This window comes from Cajanus cajan, chromosome 2 (assembly GCF_000230855.2).
Source record: "Cajanus cajan strain Asha chromosome 2, NIPB_CcT2T_4, whole genome shotgun sequence".
NCBI lineage: Eukaryota > Viridiplantae > Streptophyta > Magnoliopsida > Fabales > Fabaceae > Cajanus > Cajanus cajan.
Genome location: NC_138518.1, coordinates 24,284,813 through 24,310,988, shown reverse-complemented (window position 1 = coordinate 24,310,988; position 26,176 = coordinate 24,284,813). Strand labels below are relative to the sequence as shown.

Sequence of the window (26,176 nt, the reverse complement as noted above, 5' to 3'; positions counted from 1 at the left end):
CCGACTCCCTTACCCAACTCTGGTTGTAATGGCCGAAGTTGATTTATAAAATCAATTGCCTTATCCCTTTTTCCAATGTTTTGAGTAAAACATTGGTGGCGACTCCAAAAAACCCTCCTTTTACGAAAACCGCTAATCCATGGAGGGTCCCGCTTGGGATTAACATGGATTGGTGAGACATTTAATAAATAAATTGGATAAGATCGACAAGGTCTCAGTTTGAGAACAAGTCGTTCTAATAATCCAATACATTTTCAAAACTAAAATAAAAGCGAGTCAAACCATCCTTCGCGAATGCCGAAAGCCCGTTTCGGGCCGGTGGCGACAGAGCAAAGCTGAGATTAGCTCAATAGAGATGGTATCAGACGTTTGGGATTCAGATTGTGCAACTTCAAAGGGAGCATCCCAAGGCATAGGCATACCTGGTTTCCATGAAGGGATGTCTTTGCTCCAATCGTAGATAGGGGCTTTGAACCATGAGTCTGTCACCGCTTTCCATTCATCCTTGTATAAGTCCAGACTGAAAAGTGCAGAATGAATGAAGTACTCTTTGCTTAGAGCATCTAGATCAAGCCCACGATGCCTTTGAAGAAAGGTTGCAGATGTGTCCGAGAAATGTATCATTCTACAGTGGGTCATCCAGCAATACCCACGTAGCATGAGTGTCTTAGCCTTTTCATCGTCTGAGAGACTAGACGAGCTTGCCTCTTGCCCACATTTATGCATGAAGTTCTGGTATATCTTTTTAGTTTTGTCCTCAGTATATATTAGTGCCCTGGCAGGATTCTATTTCCAATTCAGGCTTACTCCTTTATATTTACGAACCTTAACCTTTGATGGCATGGACATTCTCTCTAAGTGAAGTACAGGTTCCTTCATTTTATTTTGATCAATTGGAGAAAGACGTGGGCAAATACAATTAGGGTAAACATAAGTTTGTGTTGTCGCTGGAGTGTATAGTCAGGGAGGTATGTACAGTTGTGAGGGTATATGTATAAGTAGGCACAGATGGCCAATTATTGCGAGGTCCGATGCTGTGATGGAGCGATAATGACCTATATGTATAGGAAAAATTTATTAGGAGAATTAAAAAATTCCACCTTAGGTAGACATGATGGAGATTTCCTTGGTTAGGTGGAGGATGAGGTTATTGCTTTCCCAGGTGAGGATTGTTGATGGAGAGGACGAATAAGTTAAGGAGTCCTTTAAGGTGGAGTCCATGAAAATTTGGACTTGATTACGCCGCCTGGATAGATTTTTCTCTTGAACGTAGGTGGAGGAAGAGCGGTTATGGCATCAGGCGGTAGAGCTAGATACGCCTAAGATGGAGAGAAAGGTACATCTAGGCAGTATGGTTTGCACACGTACACACCTTCCTCATACTCATATTCTGGCATTGGAAGAACATTTGGACAAGTTGAGGAGGAGTCTGCAACTGTTTGACTGTGAGGGTCAATTATAGTAAGTGCAGGAAAGTGCTTCAGCAGAAAATATATAGATGGAGGATGTTTGGGCAAATCTTCTACAGTCTGGGAGGAGCATGAAGAGGATGAGTGAGACTCTTGCTTGAGTCCAAAAGCAGGTGGATGAGCAAGGATGGAGAATAATGTTAGAGGAGGAGGTTGCTCCAGGTAATAGTACTTCGGTCCATATGTTGGCTTGTTGGACAAGATGGCTTTATACTTATGAGTATTCCCTTGTGAATCGTGTAGAGGATTCCCTGAGGCATCCAATATGACTGATCCTTCCTCAAGCCAAGAGTACATTAGTCTATAGTATCCTAGGGCATGATTTTTAGACGTTTGTAAAGCATAGCATCTGGCCTAGTTGATGGGATAACGACCACAAAGTACGCTGATCATTTTGTCGATGATGTAGGTTCATGGCTTTGTGCGCAGACCAATTTTGTTTTTCTTCATGATGTTTCGATCGGTGGTGAGATGGGTTGATTGGAGCAACTCTTCTTTTCCTTTAAGGTTTGATGCATCAGGATAGATGAGTGAGTATTCATCCGTATTTGGAGGCATCCCTTCTGGAAGTAGTGGATTAGTTGGTTGGACCAGGGAGAAAGATAAAGAGGAACGAGGCCATGGGGGCAAGATCCTATAATCGATCTCGATAGCAAACTTCCTTCTTCTTAGTGTCAAGAAACTTACAGAGGAGGTCTATAATAAGATTATAGTTAGGATTTGAAAATAGTAAAGAGGGAAAAGATATAGAATCATTACTTATGGAGGGAGAATGTACAGTGATGAGGGAGGAAGAAACGTCCTTTTGAGTCTTTGTCGAAGCTAAACGAACGATGACTCCAACTGCTAGTTCAGTAGTGACCGCCTGTTCAGTCACAAGTAGAGGGGAGCATCCTGATTTCTCCAGAAGTCCCAATGGGTTAGTCGTCTCCAGCATCAGACACAGAGTCTTTGTCTGATCTGAGGATTTTCCTACTTTTAGCTAGTTGTGCTACAACAACCAGAGACTCATCTTCTTTAGGAGACAGAGGATGAGGGCGCTTCCTTGTTGAGCGCATCATAGCTTGTCCTTCTTTGATCTCTGCCTTAAATTTTAAGGCAACTGTGGGGTCAGAGAGTTTAAAACTAACAGGCATCTTCCCCGGGTTAGCTTTTCCAAAGGTAATGGGTTGTAATCTCTTGTTTCTTCCCATTGCCAATATCCTCTGCTTCCAGAGAAGAGGGTGTGATAGACATTGTGATCCCAAATGATTTTATTTAGGAGCATGGTATGAACCACAAAGTCCTTACAGTCCTTTAGGAGCCCTCTCTAGTGCTGATAAAGGATTTATGGTAGATTGAAGGCTCATCCAGTCATAATCTAAAACAGGCAGAATTTGTGCATGTCTGAGATGTTATCCTTGGCTCCCACTTTATGAAGAATAGACTTGTTTAAAATTTGTTGAAAGATTTTGGCTTTTTCGTCGAGTTTGTTATAGACAATGAGTCCCTCTTCTCCCTCCTTGTGAATGGTCTTGATGACGTTGGTTAAGCCACCGGCATCAGATATTCATTCCTTATGGTAGAGAAGACTCGTTCTCTCGCACCCAATGGCTTGTGCGATAGAGGCGGGATAGACTCTGACTTTTACTCCAAGCACGGTTCCCTCAAAGAATTCTAGAGATGTCCTAAGGGATTCTTAGAATAGCTTTATCAGACTGGGGTAAACGAATTCTTTAATGTTGAAGTAACAAAGGATCCCACAGTCGGCCAAGTTTTCATTAACTGGTATTCCCCATTCATTTATTTGCTCAATGTTGAAGTGGTGTTCCATGTAGATGACTGGTTTTTCCTCTGTAGAGAAGGTATGAGTGCAGGTGGTGGCTTCACGCATCTCACCAGGAATGATGTCCGATGCAAATCTTCCAGCTTGAGCGGCCATTGTAGTAAAGGATTTGAGAGATGAGAGTTAGGATTTGAGAAGAAGAGATAGATCTTGAGAGTTCAGGATTTCAAAGTTTTGGAGCATAGGTGATACGTTAATGAGCGTGAGAGAGATGTAGTACTTTGTCAAGGTTTTCCTAATTTCATTTTCTATTTTTGTTTATATGACGTGGCACTCTTTTCCTTTCCATGTGCAGAGTGTCGTACGGCTCGCATTTAATTTAGGGTAAAGGATTTGTCTTTTCAACCCAAACCCCAAAAGAAGATTTTATCATTTATCAATTTAAGTATTTTATCTTTTAAATGTAGAGAATATTTTTCTCCGATTTCACTTCGTTCATTAATGACAATTTCGACAAACTAAATTTTTCGGATGCAAGAGAAGTGTTTTACACACTTCATCTGACGAGGAATCTCAAACGCTGTAATTTCTTGCAGTGTCCTCAGGTGTATACTGATGAGATTCATGGAGTAGTGAATCAACTAAGCTCTGAAGTATGAGAGAGCATGAGAGTTTTGATGATAAAAAAGGGTTGATTATGAGAGTTGAAGCTGACAAAGGACATAAACTAAGCCAAGAAGAAGATATGAATATCATAATGTGTAATAGGAATAGTTTATAAGTTCTTATGAGTTGTGTTGTTTTGATTAGCTTATTTTTCATGTGTATGCTTTGTGCATGAGTTAATTTTAGTCTAAATTGACTGAGAGTGAGTATGATGATGATTTAAAATACTTAAAAATATTTTTGAAGTATAAAATTGAGTTTTTGAAAACTAACTCAAAATAATCAATTAATATTAAGTGTAATCGATTATTCCAGCAACAAGTGAAAAGAGCCTTGCTGTAATAATCGATTATCTGTGAAATAATCGATTATTCCAGGAAGCACTCTCTAGAATAATCGATTATCCTACAAAATAATCGACTATTTTTTTCTTGAGTGATTTCCAAAAATCATGAAGAGAAAAATAATCAATTATCCTTTAAAATAATCGATTATTTGGTTCTGAAATTTTTATAAATAGCTTTCACACTTTGAAACTTCAGAATAGAGAATGAATTGAGAATCAACGAGAGAAAAACTATATTGTGGAGTCTTTGTGACCTTCTTGGAGTGTTTTCTTTGTGAAACCAAGAATAAAAACATTTGTGAAATGTTTTGAAAAAGATCATCATCATCACTACATTCTTGTGAGAGGAAGATTAAGATTTGCTTTTGGAATTCATTGTCTGATTTGTTCAGCTTCCAGGTGAATTTGTTCCTTTAATTCCGTGTGTAATGTATAAGGAAAATCTTGAGTAGGTGTCTCAAGTGGTAAGGAAGTCTTGTAGTGGGTTTCTACAAGAAGTGCTTTCTTGGGGGTAAGAAAGTGGTTATCTTGAATGTAGGAGTATATGCATGTGTGGTATGCTTGTAAAAATTCTTCATTGAGATAGTGGAACAAATCTTGATTAAGTTATGATTGAAGACTAGATGTAGGTCACATGTGGAGTGGCTGAACCAGGATAAAATACTTGTGCATTCTTCTTTCTCACTCTTATCTTTTACATTAGCAAAATCTTGGTTGAGTGTTAAATTGGCTGATCTTGATTAATATGTTTCTATGCATAACATTGCTTTAAGCTGAATCAAAGTATTGCATATTAGTTGTTCTTAACATTGAACTTAATCAAGATTAGTCAAGAAAGCATATAGGACTTATTCCCATTGGCCAGTCTTTCAAGGAACTTCTTTGAGAATTCATATTAGAAAAGTTTAAGTTGAAATAAAGATCCTTAAAACTCTGAAAATTTTTTAAGTGTCATAGAATCCAATTTATCCCCATCTTGGATTTAGCCATTATTTTCTAAAAATTGGTATCTAGAGCAAGGTTCTTGAGTGTTAATCAAGATTTCAAAAATGGCCAACAGCAACCTACCCTAGTGAGGGTGTGTCTATTCATAGACCTCCTGTTTTCAATGGTGAAAATTATGTCTATTGGAAAATTAGGATGAGAATTTTCATTGAGGCAATTGATATTGCTGTGTGGGATGCAATAGAAAATGGACCCTATATCCCTATGACTAAAGATAGTGATGGAAAGAGAGAAAAACATTGGAGTGAGTGGAGTGATGATGAGAAAAAGAGAGCTCAATATGACTATAGAGCAAAGAACATAATAACATCTGCATTATCTATTGATGAGTATTTTAGAATTTCTCAATGCAAGTCAGCTAAAAAAATGTGGGATACATTACAAGTTACTCATGAAGGAACAAGTGATCTAAAAAGATCTAGAAAGCATACTCTTATAAGAGAATATGAATTGTTGAGAATGAACCATGGTGAATCAATTTCTGATTTTCAAAAACGGTTTACACACTTGATAAATTACCTTGTTGATCTTGGGAGGAAATTTGAAGAAGAAGAAGAACTAAATTTGAAAGTGCCACAATGCTTGGGTAGATCTTGGCAAGCAAAGGTTACTACAATAGAAAAATCAAATAGGACTTAACTTCATTGACCCTTGCAACTCTCTTTGGAAAGCTAAGAGAGCATGAGCAAAAGCTGCACATTTTTTAGGAAAATGAACAGCAAGACAAAAAGGGAAAAAGAGTGTCTCTAAAAGCGTTAAAATCAGTCAAAGGAAAACAAATATGTGAAGACTCAAACTTAAAAGATTCTGATTTAGAGAACTTCAACTTGCTGGTGAAGATGTTCAGAAAATTCCTAAGAAAGAAGAGGATTTCCCCCTACAAGTTCAACAAGAAGGCCAATAAGAAAGAGGAAGGAAGCACATCCTCTTAAAATTCTTTTGAATGTGGAAAACCAAGCCACATAAAAGCTGAATGCCCCAACCTTCTAAAGAATAAATAAGAGGAAAAGAAAGGGAAGAAAAATTTCAAAGGAAAAAGAGCCTACATAGCTTGGGAAGACAATGACTTAAGCACAACAAGTGATGAATTTGAATTTGAGGATAACAACTTATGTTTGATGGTTGGAGCTGATCAAGACATGATAGTAAGTGATTTTGATCTTGAATCTAATCCGGATTATGGTCAACTTCAAGAAGCTTTCATTCAAATTCACAAAGAGGCTGTGAAATTAGATGCTTTAAATTCTAAGCTTAAACGCAAATTGTCATGGTATGAAAATGCTTTAATAAGAGCTGAACAAGAGCTTGAAAATTTGAAAAATGAACATGAAAATCTTCAAACAATTTTAAACTTCAAAGAAGATCATTGTGAAACCTCCCTTTCTTCAAAAGTTGATTGTGAAAATTGCAAGGTTTTGGAAAAGGAAAATGATGATTTGAAAAACTCTCTTGCAAAATTCACAAAGGGAAATGCAAATTTGAATGTCATTTTGGGAAAGCAAAGACATGCTTTTGATAGAAGTGGACTTGGTTTTAATCAAAGCATGAACATGCCATTAAAATCAAAAGAAAGAGTTTTTGATAGAAAACAATCTTTTAGAAATTTCGAAAGAAATTTCATAAAACAAACTACTTGGTTTTACTGTTGTAAGAAAGGACATACAATAAAGAATTGTTATTCTAAGAAATATGGTGTTCCAAATGGAGAAATGATTTGGATTAAAAAGAGCCAAAGGCTGAGAACTAACCATCAAGGACCCTTCACATGGGTACCTAAAGCAATTTTCTGATTTTGTTGTAGGAATGCTTGAAAGCCAAAAGCCTACTATGGTATCTTGATAGTGGCTGCTCAAGGCATATGACTGGCGATCCTTCAAAATTCTCAAGTCTAAAATTAAATAATGAAGGATTTGTTACATATGGTGACAACAACAAAGGGAAGATTCTTGGTCATGGAAACATTGGTAACTCTTCCTCCTCAACATTGATTGAAAATGTATTGCTTGTTGAAGGGCTGAAACATAACTTGCTTAGTATAAGCCAACTTAGTGACAAAGGATTTAAAATTGAATTTGATAATACTTTTTGTTTAATCTGTGATAAATTGACAAAAGAAATTAGATTCATTGGAAAAAGAATTGACAACATTTACATGCTAGACTTAGAACATTCAATTACAATTTCTAACACCAAGTGTTTAATAACCAAAGAAGACAATATTTGGCTTTGGCATAGAAGAGCTGAACACATACACATGGATCACTTAAATAAACTTAGTAGAAAGGAGTTAGTAATTGGATTACCTAAACTCAAGTTCAGCAAGGACAAACTATGTGATGCTTGTCAAAAAGGCAAGCAAGTGAAGGCTAGCTTTAAGACCAAAAATCAGATTTCAACTTCTAGACCTTTACAATTAATTCATATGGATTTGTTTGGTCCTTCAAGAACCATGAGTCTAGGAGGGAATTACTATGGGATGGTTATGGTAGATGCACTACAAGAAAAATCAGCATTATCTACGGAAAAAATCCGTAGATAATGATGAAAATCCGTAGATAATTGATAATTATCTACGGATTATCTACGGAAAAAAATCCGTAGATAATAAGGTCGTAGATAACATTATCTACGGAAATTTTTCCGTAGATAACGTTATCTACGGATTTTATCTACGGATACAGAATTTATCTACGGATGCGTTTATCTACGGAATATATCTACGGATGCAATTATCTACGGAAATTTCCGTAGATAAGTTACCTACGGAAATTTCCGTAGGTAACTTATCTACGGAAATTTCCGTAGATAACTTACCTACGGAAATTTCCGTAGATAACTTACCTACGGAAATTTCCGTAGGTAACTGATTTCAACATTGCATGAATTGTTTTGTAAAATCACTTTCCACACCAATCTTTATAAATAGTTTTACCTGGTCAGAAATATTAATAAAATCACTTATCAGGTTTCTTTAAATATCTTATAACCACAATATGAAATCAAACATCTTTAAAATCTAAAATACCCATAGCAATTATGCATAATTAGTTTCCATGTCATATAGTGTAAAATAAGACTATTTTTGCATAAAATTATACATAATAAAATATTTAAATAGTTGTGGATCCATAATCTAAAAAAAACATCTAACTAATAGTCATCTCCATAGTGTCCAGTAGGTGGTGGTTGTTGGTCATCATGGTTGTCATGAAATTGGTTATCCACTTGTTGTTGCAAAATATGCTGTGTATCAGAAGGTAGGAGAGGTAGAACAGCATTGAACAGTGATTGAAACTGGCGTTGCAAGCGTTCATGGTGTTCCCTAGATTGACGAGCCTCCTCCCTAGATTGACGAGCCTCCTCCCTAGACTTACGGACTTGCTCTTCCAATTGAATAATTTTGTCTGAATCTTCAATAGCACGAGCAGAAGATATATTTGTGAAGGTATCCACCAATGTCATTGGAGAAACGACTTTTCCAACCCCATAAAGTCTTCTTTTGTCTGTAACCCCACCAGCAGCAGCAATCCAACTCTTATTGCGGAGTCTTTCTTCCTGAACTGGGTCCATAGAAGACGTTTCAGAACCTCCTGTACAAGATGCAGCCTCAGACCTAGCTTGATTAAATATAGTCTCAAATTGATCCTATTTCACAAATAAAGATGTTTAGAAGTGACATTTATGAAAGATGATTAAAATTGAAAAGAATAAAGCAATAATACGAAAAAAATAACTCACATATGTTCGCTTAGATCTTTGGTCAACAAAATCACCCGTAAGCTTCCGTACATGAGTTTGGTGGAACAACTCATCAACATGTGGAAGGCGACCCAACTCTTGTGACTATAATTGTATAAATAGTTAATCATCATATTTCTAAAATTATATTAAATAAAATATATTAGTTTAATGTAATTACCATCCGCATAGCATGCTCGTGATGGGTGATGGAGCCACCTGTGTGCAGACTTCCACCTTTCTCAGATGCTCTATTTTGTTGAGCTTGGATACTCTTTGTTTTAAATTCAGGGGCCATCCACTGGGCAATCAAACTCTGCCAAACTGTATCAAACATCCAATCAGGCTTCTTGTTTATTTGACGAGCTTTCTTGAACATTTCAGAAAGCCTATGAGATGCTTTTGTGTGAAATATTTTTTTTATCTTCTCTTCATGTTCAGCTCTCCATGAAACTTTTTTCTGCATTAACAGAATAATGAAGCAATTAAATTATTCATGACTATAAACTTAGTGCATTTAACGTAATCCCTTTAGAACAGAATGATAATAAACAAATTATGTACCTTAAAACGCTGAAAGAAGATATCTTTTTGTTCTTCCGTCATTGCACCCCAAGTCATCCATGGCTCAACAAATTGTTGCTTAATAGTCAATGTGATTGCCTTAGATGCTACCCTGCTTGGATAAAACCTAATTATTGAGGAAAAAAAATTAAATCAGTTCAATGCTGGGAAAGAAAAAATAGGATTTAGAAAGCAAAAATTATAAATTTTACCCATCATTACAAGGCTCAATCATTGGAAGAACAGACCCAGCTGGTGGATCTTCATTGTTGAATGGTGATGTATCATTGTTGGACAGTTGCTCTTCATCTCCAGTAGGAATTTCAAAAAGTCTGGAGGGTACTGACATTGGTGATGCATTGCTACTAGGTTCACAATGTGAAGCTCTAGAAGAAGGTAACTGATTTTGTTTTTGAGGGCATGTGGGTTCAACATTTTGGGTTTGGGGTAATGGGGGTGTAGCAATTTGGGTGTTAGGAGGTATGGTTCTAGCATTTTGGGTTTGGGGAGGTGTGCTCGTAGCAACTTCTGTTTGGTGAGGCATGGGTGCAGGGATTTCAGTTTGAGGAGTTATGGGCTCTAAACCTACAAGTGGCTGGGTTGTTTGTTTAGGTAGTCTAAGAACATACCTTGGTTTTTTCCCCTTTTTTCCTTTGTTGCCACCAAGTGAAGGACATTGGGGAAACTTATCAGCACCTCCTGATGCCATTATCTGCAAAAAAAACAATTTAACAAATTGTGGTCATTCAATATTTAAACATTTCACAACATAGAATTAAACATGATTATGTTACCTAATGGTTTTTAAAACATTATAATTAAATACTATGTAGCAATTAAAACAATGTGATAAGTGTCTAAATGGTGTGATACAAACATTAATTTAAGACACTTATCTAGGAATCAGTTGCTAGAATCATTAGGAATGCATAGGAGGGAGATCGATGAAATTAATCCCGACTGTTTCTTATATTGTTTCTTTAACTTTAATCTGTGTTAGTCACTTAAGGCTATTTCACTACTCATACTTATTGTTTAACACATGTGAATGCTGAGCTACAGGGAAAATGCTGAGCTACAGGGAAAATCACGGCCGTGATTCTAAATCACGCCCGTGATTCACCAGAGAAAATCACGGCCGTGATTCCCAATCACACCCGTGAACGCCACTGACCCTTCATAGATGTGCTCCAGAGAAGATCACGGTCGTGATTCTCAGTCACGGCCGTGATTCACTTCGCGTCCCAGCTTTTTAAGTTTTATGTTTTATTTTTTATTTTTAAGATCACGGTCGTGATTCTCAGTCACGGCCGTGATTTCTTTCAGAATTGTGATTTGTTCACTACTAGAGGGTTCTCTCTGTATATCTATTTAAGGTCCTATTGGTGAGTTATAATTAATGGATCAATGTATTGACTTATTTTATTTGAAATTAATCCCGACTGTTTCTTATATTGTTTCTTTAACTTTAATCTGTGTTAGTCACTTAAGGCTATTTCACTACTCATACTTATTGTTTAACACATGTGAATGTTCAAACTTACACATTACAAGTAACAACTAGTCTAATAGAAATCGAAAATCTACTTCACAAGTCCCTGAGGTTCGACAACCTTTTACTATATTACAGAGACTTGAGTGCGCTTACTCGGTAAACCAACACAATGCAAATATCAAGTGATTACTACGAGAAACAATATATATTGGTTTTATATAAATATTAATTAAACATTGATGTTACAATTGAACATGATATTTTCCTACTCACAATTTCTATAATAGATATAATCCTAGTCAGACGAATCAGAATTCTCATTATCCATCTCCATTTCTTCATTGTCCTCTTCGGAATCATAGTCTTCAAATTCTCCTTCTTCATCATCATAATTTTGCTCCAAATCATTGTCTTCAAATTCCCCTTGTTGAATATGTTCTTCCAAATGAACAGGTTGTATCTCGGATGGTTCATCTTCTTCTTCAACAAGAATTTGTGAATCTTGGAAGCCTAAAATAGGTTCTACTTCTATGACTTCATTGACATGTGACACTTGGTCTACTTGGTACGGTACATCGTCCTCCACATGACATTCTATACGACCTCTAGGCTTTGTTTTAATTGGCACACACCAACCGCGTTTATCTATTCGTGATGTTGGATATGGGACATAATAAACTTGCCTTACATTATGAGCAATAATAAATGGATCATATGCCACATATCTTCTATCCATGCGAATATTGATAACATTATATTTGGGATCTACTCTTGTACCTCTTCGTGATGGATCATACCAGTCACAATAAAATAACATGACTTTCTTGGGAGAACTTGAACTATTGTACTCTAGTTCATATATGTGTTGGATGACCCCATAGAAGTCATCATCACCTCCTTCAGTAAGCCCTTTGACATAAACTCCACTATTTATTGTCTTTTTACCTTGACTCCATTCATGGTTATGAAATTTATAGCCATTCACATATAGAGTGTGCCATTCTTTAACCTCAATGAACGGACCAAGTGATAATTCTCTCAAGTGTTGGTTTCTGACGCTTATAGGTTCATTGTAAACCTACAATATTCAACAAAGTATTTGTTATGTTTTATATAAGTAATGTTAAAGTAAAATAAATTTTGTGCTACGTACATGATCCTTAAACCACTTGGGGAAATCATCATGTATGCGAGAAGGAGCTGTTGATTCACTTATTTGTTCTAATTGTACGAATGAACTATCAAAAAATATGAATGAGGTGGTCAGTTCAAAAAGAAAGTTTGATTTACTATATTACAAAATCAATTGTTGGAAAATACTGACTCAAGATATGGCTTAACTTCTGTACAATTGATCAAAACATGAACATGGGCTGACTTCCATTGTTGCTGGCTTAACCAATGAGATTTTTGCTTCCCAGAATGACGAGCTGGTTGATTAAATATGGACAACGATGATGGACACCTATCACTTTCAGTTTCCAATTCATTTCTACAACTTTGCGATGACAACGTGGAGTTGTGGAAATAATGAGAACAAAAATGAGTTGTTTCGCGGTGTATGTAAGATGCACATATCGATCCTTCAACCCTCGCCTTATTTTTCACTGATCGCTTAGAATCTCCCATAAATCTATAAAATTATATGAATAGGTTACGGTTCATAAACATTGAACAATACTATTTATACACAATAGTATGATAATTGTAGTACCTTTCAAATGGATACATCCACCTATATTGAACTGGACCACCAAGTCGTGCTTCATATGCAAGGTGAATAGGTAGATGTTCCATTGAATCAAAGAATGCAGGGGGGAATACTCTTTCCAATTTGCAAAGAATAATTGGAATGTTTAGTTCCATCCTATCCAAATCCTCAACCTTCAATGTGGTAGAGCACAAGTCTTTGAAGAAATGACTTATTTCAGTTAGTGGATTTAAAGCATGCACTGGCAATGAAATGAATGCAATAGGAAGTAAACACTCCATGAAAACATGGCAGTCATGGCTTTTCATGCCATGCATCCTTCCCTTTTCGACATCAGCACATCTTGCCAAGTTGGATGAATAACCATCTGGAACACGGAGTTCTTTTATCCAGCGACAAAGTATCTTTGATTCCTCCATAGGTAAAGTGTAATTTGCTTTTGGCTTTAACACTTTCCCATTCAGTTGCAATTTCATTTCCAAGTCAGGTCGACTACAATACAAAGCTAGGTCCATCCGTGCCTTCTCATTGTCTTTCGTTTTACCACTAACATTCATAACAGTGTTCAATATGTTATCAAAGAAATTCTTCTCAATGTGCATCACATCAAGATTGTGTCTCAAAATATTATTTTTCCAATAAGGAAGATCCCAAAATATACTTCTTTTCCTCCAATTATGTGACTCCCCGTATCCTTGTAACCTAGGCAAGCTAGGATTTTCTGTTACTAAAGGTAAATCCCTAACTCTTTGCCAAACTTGATTGGGTGTCAATGTAGGTGGTGGTGCATCAGTTTCAACCTTGCCTTTTATAAACGCTTTTCTGTTCTTCCTGAATGCATGATTGGTGGGTAAAAACCTTCGGTGTGAGTCAAACCAACAATTTTTACCGCCATTCTCTAATGTAAAGGCTTTAGAATGCTCCATGCAATGTGGACATGCCAATTTACCTTGAGTTCCCCAACCAGACAACATGCCATATGCAGGGAAGTCATTAATAGTCCACATTAATGTTGCCTTCATCATAAAATTTTGCTTCTTTGAAATGTCATAGGTTTGGACACCAATCCACAACTTTTTAAGATCGTCAATCAATGGTTCTAGATACACATCAATAGCTGCCTTTGGATTTCGTGGACCAGGTATAAGACAAGTTAAAAACATAAATGGTTTTGTCATGCACATTTCAGGTGGAAGATTGTATGGGGTTACAATTACTGGCCAACAAGAATAAGGTGGAGTTGTTGATTGAATGTATGGATTAAACCCATCTGAGCATAAACCAAGTCGTACATTGCGAGGATCGGCTGCAAAATCTGGATACACTCGATCAAAGTGCTTCCAGGCTTCACCATCTGAGGGATGACGTAAAACACCAGAGGTACTTCTATTTTGATAATGCCAACACATATGCCCAGCTGTTTGCATTGATGCAAACAGATGTTGTAACCTTGGAATTATTGGCAAATAAAACATCGTCTTCACTGGAACTAGTTTTTTTGTGCTTGATCCAGTGTTGCGATCACGATATCTTGGCATATGACAAAACTTGCACTGCAATAATGCACCATCATTTTTCCCATAATCATTGTCATAAAACAACATGCAGCCTTGTACGCAACAATCTATCCTTCTAGCACTCAGTCCCAATTTTGACACTAATCTTTTAGCGTCATAGTAATTTTTGGGCAAACATCTATTCACAGGAGTCACATCCAACAACATTTTTGTTATAAAATCGACGCATTCATCGGGAACATTCCAATTAGACTTGCATGCTAAAAGTCTTACACACATTGATAACTTAGACTCTGATGATCCCTCATACAATGGACAATTTGCCTCAGATAAAAGATTGTAAAATCTTTGTGCTTCTTCATTCGGAGGCTCTTCCACGTTATTATTTTCTAGTATGTCAAATGCCCCATGTTGCCTAAGAGCATCACACATCATATGATGCATTGAGTTAGAGGTTTCAGTTTCGGTCGCATTTATACCAATACTGGAAGCACCTATGAGATTATTGTCAACATTTTCCATCTCTTCACCATGATCAGTCCAAATGTAGTAGTTCGGCATGAACCCATACTTGAAAAGGTGAACCTTCACTGTATGAACACCATCAATCTTTGTGGACTGACATTTAGCACATGGACATCTAAGTTTCCCTTCATTAATATAGCTTTGTTGTTGACAAGCTATTCTTATAAACTCTTCAACCCCGTGTACAAAAGATTCCTTTAAACCTCTTCTCCCCATATACATTCTATCATACATCCATTGACGACTTGCTGGGATAGAATTCATGTTCTGTATATTTATAACATAAATATATTAGAATATGGAAAGACAAAGGTGTTGGAATGGAATTCATCTTCTATATATTAATAACATTTAAATATATTGTCATATGCCCTTTGCATACCAACGCTATATTCAAATTTGTTGGGGTAAACTGGTTTTTAACCAGTTTAAAGTCATTTAGAACCATGTGCCGATGCAATTGGGCAACGCTATTGATGTTGTGTATTTTACTCATATTTTAGCACTTTAATTCACAAGAATTCATAGCATAATCATGCATATCTTTCATGTTTTTAATAAATTTTTATATCATTTTCCTATTTTATGCTTTTCTTGGTATGTGTTGTGTTTTCTCTGAGCAGGATCAAGATTTAAGAATTAAAGAGGAAATGCTGAGCTACAGGGAAAATCACGGCCGTGATTCTAAATCACGCCCGTGATTCACCAGAGAAAATCACGGCCGTGATTCCCAATCACACCCGTGAACGCCACTGACCCTTCATAGATGTGCTCCAGAGAAGATCACGGTCGTGATTCTCAGTCACGGCCGTGATTCACTTCGCGTCCCAGCTTTTTAAGTTTTATGTTTTATTTTTTATTTTATCTTTGTAATTTTTACTTGGTAGTTTTACCTTTTTACCCTTTTAGGTTATAAATTAGATTAGGTTAGCCTAGAACGGGGATTTATGTTTCTAGAAAAAATAAAATTATAAGTTCTCCCACCTTGGCAACATCCAAAGATGTACATTGATTGACCTATTTGTCACACTATTCTATATTAACAGCTGAAATCACCAAAAAATAATGTTTAACACTATACTACCATGATCTAAAAGAACTTAAGATCATTTCCGGTTAGATGCCTCAATCAAATTAACAAATTGGGAATGGAAATTTTCACATACCAAAAGTTGGTATTCTGTTTGAGAAATCCTGCGACCTCCTTTTATTGCAAAGTGAGCACAACTACAATACTTTCCTTTTCTTCAGTACAGATCAAGGTACAGATATCCTAAGTCACCCTGAAATGATTTTGAGTCTCAATGTGAGAAATGATTAATAAAAAAAAAAGAAACATTATTGGTTCCAATCATCATTATCAGAATTGCATACAATTGGTTCACTGGTTCTATTCCAAATGAATGGGCTTCAATGAAATTAGCTTCAATGTGAGTTTGAATCTTTTCCAACTACTGCAAGCATTTAATAAATTCTTATAATTATTTAAAAAATAAGTATAAATGATTTTTACATTACATACTTTTTACTTTTATTTCCTTAACTCATTTTAGGAGTACTTATTAGCATTTTGCTTTGTATATCATGGATTCTTCAAGAATTGGAGTAGTACAAATTAAGGGAATGATTGAGTTATAAAAATTGAAAGAGAACAAAATAACTAATAAGGACAAATGAACTGCTTCAAAATAGTTCCAAAAAACAGTATCAGACAAGATAAACATCAAAATTCAATTTGATTCTGTTCATACAAGATAAAACTGTCCTACCACAAGTAATTATAGTGTAATTGAATTTCCTGAACATAAAAGTATCTTCACAAACTTACCTTGCATTTTTGCTTGTTCAGCATATAAGTTCCACCGTACACACCACTCAAACGTGCAAATGCCTTAAGGAAATCAAAGAATAAGTTAGTTCCTGAGGGTGATGATTCCATACTTTTAGCTTAATGGCTTTGAACTAGAAAATTAAGTATAAATTAATAGTCTGGTTTTTTATTGGCTATGAAATTACAATTTTAATTAAGTATTAAGTATTAGCCTTGCCTTGCAGCCTTTTCAAAAGGTTCTGCAAGAGATGTACAATCAATGGCCTTTCTTTAGGGTCACACTTGATTTAGTGGAAATGGTGTTTGCCAAAGGAGACCCAGGAATCGCTTCTCTGAATGATAAGCTCCTTGTTTCAAAGGATCTATGGCCATTTGGGGATCAACTGAGGAGCAAATATGAAGAAACTAAGAAGCTCCTACTTCAGGTAATGCTACTTTTACCATCTAAACATTCAACATTTTCTATTCTTATACTCATAAAGCATTTGTTTATCCTTCCAAATTACAAAAGGTATAGGCACTTGTTTGTACTCTCAACTATATATCATGATTACTTATAGAATGAAAGAGGATTTCAAGTGCTCTAAATGTTTCCTTAACTAGTGTCCATATCCTACAAGCAATCCCATTTTCCATACCATTCACCAACATTTTGGCCAATATTAACCTTTCAACACCTAGTACTTTGATCAACTAGTATGAAGTTGTTCTAATTTAATTGGTTGTCTCAAGTTTTGTTCTAAATTTGCAACCATGTTAAATACTTGAAATGAGAGTTTTCCTTTTTATAGTAATCCTATCTGGGTCAAACAAAATTGCTAGACCGATTAATCATTACCAACAAAAAACTTTCAACACCTAAGAATGAGATTCATTAATAATTTCACAAGATGATTTTTTTTTTGGGCTGTACCTAACTGTAGGTGGCTGCACACGAGGAAGTTCTTGAAGGGGACCCCTACTTGAAGCAAAGACTGAGACTTCGTGATTCCACAAGCTTTTCCAATTTGCACAGCAGCAAGGCCCACACTTCCAAAAGCACCCAAAACCAGCAACACCTGCAACACAATTCCACAATTCAAAGAGAAGAGACAGTACAATAAACAAGAAGAGAATCAAATTCAAAGCATAGATACACACCTGACCTGACTTCAACTGTGCCCTGTGTACAAGCCCCACGTGAGAAGTGCCAAACGCCACAACAAGTGCCCCAGCAGAAACCAGATCACAACCTTGGGGCACTCGAAATCTTCAAAGGCAACAACTTCAGTAAGAAATTTCTAGAAAGCATCGTCAAAAGGTAGAGAAGTAGAAACTCACAAATGGGACTGATCAACGACGATGAACTCGGCGAAGGTACCTAGGTCGGTGAAGGCGCAAACTTTGGGGCCAACGGCGTCGACGATGCTGGAAAACTCGGAGCCGAGAATGAATGGCAGTCAAACGTCGTTTAGGGAGGTGCTTGGAGGAGGTGCTTCGAGGAGGTGCTTGGAGGAGGTGGAACGAATGAGAGAGTTAGGGATTAGGGAGGCGCGGGACTTAAAATGAAACGCGCGACTTTCGTTTTCCAATTTGTATGTTTACCTACGGAATATTATCTACGGAATTTTTTCCGTAGATAATTTCCAGTTATCTACGGAAATATCCGTAGATAAGTTATCTACGGAAATTTCCGTAGATAACGTATCTACGGAAAATTTCTGTAGATACGTTATCTACGGAAATTTCCGTAGATAACTTATCTACGGATATTTCCGTAGATAACTGGAAATTATCTACGGAAACAATTCCGTAGATAATATTCCGTAGAAAATTAAATATTATCTACGGAAAATATTCCGTAGATAATATTCCGTAGATAATTAAATTTTATCTACGGAAAAATTTCCGTAGATAATATTCCGTAGATAATATCAATTTTTCTTGTAGTGATGATTATTCAAGATTCACTTGTGTTATGTTTCTTGCAAATAAGAGTGAAGCTTTCAATAATTTTAAGAAATTTGCTAAGCTTGTTCAAAATGAGATAAACATAAATATCACCTCAATTAAGAGTGATCATGCAGGTGAATTTCAACATGTTTTGTTCCAAAAATTTTGTGAAGAACATGGCATTAATCACAATTTTTCAGCACCTAGGACACCTCAACAAAATGGGGTTGTGGAAAGGAAAAATAGGTCTCTTGAGGAATTAGCTAGGACTATGTTGAATGAGACTAAACTACCTAAATACTTTTGGGCTGATGCAATTAACACAACATGTCATGTGTTAAATAAGGTTCTAATTAGGCCTATTCTAAAAAGAACACCTTATGAGATTTATAATGGAAGGAAGCCTAATATCTCATACTTTAGAGTATTTGGGTGTAAAAGTTGATGAAGCAATTTTCTTGGGTTATTCTACAAATAGCAAAGCCTATAGAGTATATAACAAGAGAACTCTAGTAGTTGAAGAATCAATACATGTTGTGTTTGATGAGACCAACAAGCAAGAAACAAAGCAAACTGAAATAGAAGACTTAACTGATTTGCTTGATCAACCTCCCTTAGAAAATGAACAAAATAAAATGCCTAAAGAGAGTGAATCAATTGAAACCATTGAAAAGTCAAGTGAACAATTGCCTAAGGAATGGAAGACTTTTAATGACTTATGAATTGAAAATATAATAGGAAACATTGGCAAAAGAGTGTCAACTAGAAGATCCATCAAGAATATTTGTAACACTATGGCTTTTGTTTCACAAGTTGAACCCAAAACAAAAAATGAAGCACTACATGATGAACATTGGTTAATGACTATGCAAGAGGAACTAAATGAATTTGAAAGGAATAAAGTTTGGGATTTAGTGCCATTACCAAGTGATTATCCAATTATTGGAACTAAATGGGTTTTTAGGAATAAGCTTGATGAATTTGGAATCATTATAAGAAATAAGGCAAGGTTAGTAGCTAAGGGGTATAATCAAGCTTTACCAAATGGATGTGAAAAGTGCTTTTCTAAATGTTTTAATAGAAGAAGAATTTTATGTGGAGCAACCACCTAATTTTGTTGATTTTAAGTATCCTAATCATGTGTACAAACTTAAAAAGGCACTCTATGGCTTGAAACAAGCTCTAAGATCATGGTATGATAGGCTGAGCAAATTTTTTATTGTGAATATACACTTGAGTGTGATTGTTTGAATAAAACTTGATTAATGTGTGTATACAACATTGAAATATGGTGTATAAAATAGTGGTTTAAGAATCGAAATGGATCAGGAATGGTTTAAAAGGCTTAAAGTAAGAGAAACAAAACTTCTCTGAAATAATTGATTATTGTAAAATTTAATCGATTATTGTAAGCACCACTAGGCAAATAATCGATTATTCTAAAAGTAATCAATTATCTGGGAAGAAGTAGAATTCCAGAAATCTTTGGAATAATCGATTATTTGGCACATAATCAATTATCTGGGAAGGATTGAAAGAATAAGCCTTTGGAATAATCAATTATTCTGGAAATAATCGATTATCTGGAAGCACAAATGAGACATGAGTCTTTGGAATAATCAATTATTCCAAAAATAATCGATTATTTAGTGCAGACAGGGTTTTTAGGCTAATTTTACTGATACAAATAATCAATTATTTGTATAGATAATCGATTATTTGCGTGACCCTTGGTTTTCTAGATGGTTTTTGAACGGTTTTATTCGCGCCAACTCTTAACCTCCCACTTTCCTTCATAAGTGGCACCTCTCTTTTACCCAATCCGGTGTCTAGGGCTTTAATATCACTTAACCCTCTTATTCTATAAACCCACACATTCTCTCAACTCTCACACACAAACCCTAACCCTTCTATCTTACATTCTTCTTCATTTTCTCTTCTCCAACCAAGAACCCATCTTTAATCACAAAATGGCCTCATCTTCCAAGAGAATCAAGAAGCTTGAAGTTAGGGGGAGAAAAACACCTCTGCCCACAGGAGCTGAGCAACTAATCTCTAAATGGTTTACTGACAAAGAGACCCAAGACTACTATTGTGAGTGGTATGCGGGTACGAGAATTATTCTTCCAAAGACTTTGAAATTGGAGTGGTTCAAGAGTGAGGGTTTTGGTTTTCCTCCTCTCTTGGAGCATCAAGAGCTTGGGAAGTTCTTGGAGTTGGAAGGTCCATATTACCTGGAGCTCATTAGGTTGTTCTTGTGTTTTGCCTCAAGCAATGGGGGAATAATGCAATCAATGGTGAAAGGAAAGCTCATAAAGCTTGATGGACCAACTTTGAAAGAAGTGGCTGGGCTTAGTGGAACAGGAAGTGTGAAGCCCCAACCCTTCAATTTTGGTGACTTTGAAGAGTTGACAACCTTTCGGGATTGTCAAAGGAACCCAAAGACCACAAATTACAACAAATTTTTGATTGGAGGTATGAAGAAAAACTCTAGGTTTATTTCTTTTATAATAGCTTGGATGCTTAAACGTAGGCTTCATAACCATGCTCAAATGTCTAGAGATGATATTTTGCTTATGCATGTCATTAAGAAAAAGGTTAAAATAGAGTGGGTTTCAGTTGTGAATGATTGTATCTAGAAGGCTAGGAGAAAGGAGGATGGTCCAATACCCTATGCTTTATTGTTGTCTAGAATTTTTTAGAAAGCTGGTGTGGATCTTCAGGGGAGAAAAAGATAATTCTCCATGCCTTAAACAAGATTGAAAAATCTTCTTTGCATCATATGGGGATGCTAAAGCAAGAAGATAAATGGGTGTTCAAAGGTGATGTTCCTCTAACACCGAAACAGGCAACGGACGAAGATGGAGTTCCATCTCATGATGAGGAACTGCCACCACAAGTGGAGCATGAACCAGTGCAAGAGCAAGAAGCGAAACCTAAAGCGTTTTCTCTGTTTGAACAGATTATGATCAATAAGCTTGATGTTGTCATGGAAATGTCAAGGAAACCTGAGTCATATTATTCTGGCATTCTTGATCGGTTTGATAACCTTGATCATGAGATTGCTAGGATTAAGGCTAAACTTGGAATGCAAGAAGATTCGGAGTGATGCATTTAGGAGTTTTAAAAGTTCTAGTTTTAGTTTTAAAATTTCTATTCTAAATTTCAATTGGGTTGTAATGATTTTAATTTCTGAACATTTGAATTTGATTTTATCTTGGTTTGAACAATTTTAATTATGGTGCAATATGAATTTAATTGTGGTTATATTGTGTTTGGTTACTCTGGTTTGAATTTTGATGTTGCCATATTGGTTTATTTTGTGCATTGGTATGCATTTTTGATTGAATTAATGCACATTTGTGCTGCATTAGAAATTATACTTATGGCAATGTGGCTGATGTATTGTGTGTTAAAATACAATTGTGTTAATTTGGTATCAAACTCTCTGATACAAGTTCTGTTATTAATTTGGATTGGACAATGCCTATGGTGATAATGCTTGACTGATTTCTTGATATTAAGTTAGTCTTGTGGCATTGATTTTGAGCAAATGACTCTTGTGCATATATCAATACATATGCAATCTGCAAATATTGATTCTCTATATTTGGACATATATATCTGTACCTATTTGTTTTTTATGTTGTCCAAAGGGGGAGAAAGGTTTGAGTTTGTTTTGCAGGTGTCTAAATATGAACACGGAATAAGCTACTCATATCTAACAATGTGAAAAGTTGGTTGGCAAAACATAGTGGTTTGTCATCATCAAAAAGGGGAAGATTGTTGAGATTCATTGAGTAGTGAATCAACTAAGCTCTGAAGTATGAGAGAGCATGAGAGTTTTGATGATAACAAAGGGTGGATTCTGAGAGTTGAAGCTGACCAAGGACATAAACTAAGTCAAGAAGAAGATATGAATTTCATAATGTGTAATAAGAGTAGTTTATAAGTTCTTATGAGTTGTGTAGTTTTGATTAGCTTATTTTGCATGTGTATGCTTTGTACATGAGTTAATTTTAGTCTAAATTGACTAAGAGTGAGTATGATGATGATTTAAAATACTTGAAAAGATTTTTGAAGTATAAAATTGAGTTTTTGAAAACTAACTCAAAATAATTGATTATCATTAAGTGTAATCGATTATTCCAGCAACAGGTGAAAAGAGCCTTGCTGTAATAATCGATTATCTGTGAAATAATCGACTATTCCAGGAAGCACTCTCTTGAATAATCAATTATCCTGCAAAATAATTGATTATTCTGTTCTTGAGTGATTTCCAGAAATCATGAAGAGCAAAATAATCGATTATCCTTTAAAATAATCGATTATTTGGTTCTGAAATTTTTGTAAATAGCTTTCACACTTTGAAACTTCAGAACAGAGAATGAATTGAGAATCAACAGAAAAACTATATTGTGGAGTCTTTGTGACCTTCTTGGACTGTTTTCTTTGTGAAACCAAGAAGAAAAACATTTTGTGAAACGTTTTGAAAAAAATCATCATCATCACTACATTCTTGGGAGAGGAAGATTAAGATTTGCTTTTGGAATTCACAGTCTGATTTTTTCAGCTTCCAGGTGAATTCGTTCCTTTAATTCCTTGTGTAAAGTGTAAGGGAAATCTTGAGCAGGTGTCTCAAGTGGTAAGGAATTCTTGTGGTGGGTTTCTACAAGAAGTGCTTTCTTGGGGGTAAGAAAGTGGTTATCTTGAATGTAGGAGTATATGCATGTGTGGTATGCTTGTAAAACTTCTTCAGAGATAGTGGAACAAATCTTGATCAGGTTATGATTGAGGACTGGTTGTAGGTCACATGTGGAGTGGCTGAACTAGGATAAAATACTTGTGCATTCTTCTCTCTCACTCTTATCTTTTACATTGAGCAAAATCTTGGTTGAGTGTTAAATTGGCTGATCTTGATTAATATATTTCTATGCATAACATTGCTTTAAACTGAATCAAAGTATTGCATGTTAGTTGTTCTTAACATTGAACTTAATCAAGATTAATCAAGAAAGCATATAGGACTCATTCCCATTGGCAAGTCTTTCAAGGAACTTTTTTGAGAATTCATATTAGAAAAGTTTAAGTTGAAATAAAGATCCTTAGAACATTCTTTTCTAACAATTAGTATCTAGAGCAAGGTTCTTGAGTGTTAATCAAGATTTCAAAAATGGCCAACAGTAGCCTACCCTATGGTGAGGGTGTGTCTATTCATAGACCTCCTATTTTCAATGGTTAAAACTATGTCTATTGGAAAATTAGGATGAGAATTTTCATTGAAGAAATTGATATTGCTGTGTGGGATGCAATAGAAAATGGACCCTATATCTCTATGACCAAAGATAATGATGGAAAGAGAGAAAAACATTGGAGTGAGTGGAGTGATGATGAGAAAAAGAGAGCTCAATATGACTATAAAGCAAAGAACATAATAACATCTGCATTGTCTATTGATGAGTTTTTTAGAATTTCTTAATGCAAGTCAGCTAAAGACATGTCAGACACATTACAAGTTACTCATGAAGGAACAAGTGATGTAAAAAGATCTAGAAAGCATACTCTTATAAGAGAATATGAATTATTGAGAATGAATCATGGTGAATCAATTTCTGATTTACAAAAACAATTTACACACTTGATAAATCACCTTGTTGATCTTGGGAGGAAATTTGAAGAAAAATAACTAAATTTGAAAGTGCTACAATGCTTGGGTAGATCTTGGCAAGCAAAGGTTACTGCAATAGAAGAATGAAAGGACTTAAATTCATTAACCCTTACAACTCTCTTTGGAAAGTTAAGAGAGCATGCGCAAAAACTGCACATTTTTTCGAAAAATGAACAGCAAGACAAAAAGGGAAAAGGAGTGTCTCTAAAAGCCTTAAAATCAGTGAAACGCAAAGAAATATGTGAAGACTCAAGCTCCAAAGATTTTGATTTAGAGAACTTCAACTTGCTGGTGAAGAAGTTCATAAAAATCCTAAGAAAGAAAAGGAGTTCCCCCTACAAGTTCAACAAGAAGGCCAACAAGAAAGAGGAAGGAAGCACATCCTCTTACAATTGTTTTGAATATGGAAAACCAGACCACATAAAAGCTGAATGCCCCAACCTTCTAAAGAAGAAACAAGAGGAAAAGAAAGGGAAGAAAAATTTCAAAGGAAAAAGAGCCTACATAGCTTGGGAAGATAATGACTCAAGCACAACAAGTGATGAATCTGAATTTGAGGATAACAACTTATGTTTGATGGTTGGAGCTGATCAAGACACGATAATAAGTGATTCTGATCTTGAATCTAATCCGGATTATGATCAACTTCAAGAAGCTTTCATTCAAATTCAAAAAGATGTTGTGAAATTAGATGCTTTAAATTCTAAGCTTAAAGGCAAATTGTCATGGTATGAAAATGCTTTAGTCAGAGATGAATAAGAGCTTGAAAATTTGAAAAATGAACATGAAAATCTTCAAACAATTTTAAACTTCAATGAACCTCATTGTGAAACCTCCCCTTCTTCAAAAGTTGATTGTGAAAATTGCAAGGTTTTGGAAAAGGAAAATTATGTCCGACGATATCTATCCTAATATAGTGTAGATTATTCTTTATTTGAGTAAGTAAGATGATACCTGTTTTACCTATATCAGTTTTTTGTCTTCCTTGCTTTTTAGCTTCCTTCGTACTTTGTTCTTTTATGGATTTTCGTATTCCCCTTCATTGTTAGATGCTCAACCCAAGGGGTCAAGATCTGATACCAATTAACGTTAGTGGAAAAACACATAGAAGGGGGGTTGAATATGTGTATGTTAGTACGAAGGAATTTTAAAACATTTTCGCAAGAGTAATGCTCTTCGTCTAATGCACTTTTGAATTTCAGACGGTTACACAGAATTTGGTTACCATAATGTCATTGCATTTGAAGGATTCATCGTCTACTGAGAAAAATGTTTTATAATGATAATTATTGAAGTTCTAACATTTTCCTTTTCAAGATAGTTTCATTTGAAGACAAGTAGAGGATAAAGCTTTTTAGTATAATATGTTTGTTAAAAAAAATGTGTCTTCATCTGAAAAATGGTTTTAATGAAGAATAGATAGTAGATGAAGATTAATTGTGATTTGATAATTGAAAATGATATGTGTCTAAAATATAGATAGAGTAGTGCAATCACTTTTATACTGGTTCGCTCAACTGAGCTACGTCTAGTCTCCTTCAACTTGAAGGGTTCCACTAGATATGAAATGAAGAAAATATATTATATTTATCTCACTCAAAACCTTTTTGGGAATTTCTTCATCTGACTTAATAGTTAGGATAATAGTCCATTCAGATTGATGAACTTATCTAGATCCTGAGCAGATAACAAACTTTGAAAATTAAAACCTTCTTTAATCAGCCAAGAGGGGTAGAATACCTTTGGTGGTATAAGGTCTTTGTAAGCAAATAACTCGTTGAAAGTTTCCTTTTAAGTTTTGGTTAAAAACCAATGGTGCGGAGAGTCTTCCTCGGATTCAGTAGGAGAAGGTTTTCTTCTCTTCCTTCTTGTAGAGGATTCTCCCTGAGTTGGTTTGGAAGGTTATGGATATTCTCGGTTCGCTCTATGCTTTACTCTTTTTCC

At 35.6% G+C, this 26,176-nt stretch overlaps 2 protein-coding genes across 2 annotated transcripts; both read right to left on the bottom strand.

The window, feature by feature from the left end:
- Positions 1-8,401: 8,401 nt before the first annotated feature.
- On the bottom strand, positions 8,402-10,262 carry LOC145954849 (uncharacterized). The gene is made up of 5 exons (XM_083069533.1): positions 9,766-10,262; positions 9,554-9,680; positions 9,171-9,449; positions 8,990-9,094; positions 8,402-8,896 (listed from the first exon to the last, which is right to left on the bottom strand). The coding sequence occupies exons 1-5, from the start codon at positions 10,260-10,262 to the stop codon at positions 8,402-8,404; spliced, it is 1,503 nt and encodes a 500-aa protein (XP_082925659.1).
- A 3,002-nt stretch (positions 10,263-13,264) lies between these two features.
- LOC145954848 (uncharacterized) lies at positions 13,265-15,065 on the bottom strand. The gene is made up of 2 exons (XM_083069532.1): positions 13,421-15,065; positions 13,265-13,305 (listed from the first exon to the last, which is right to left on the bottom strand). Exons 1-2 carry the CDS (start codon positions 15,063-15,065, stop codon positions 13,265-13,267), a joined length of 1,686 nt encoding a protein of 561 aa, XP_082925658.1.
- Between the last annotated feature and the right edge of the window lie 11,111 nt (positions 15,066-26,176).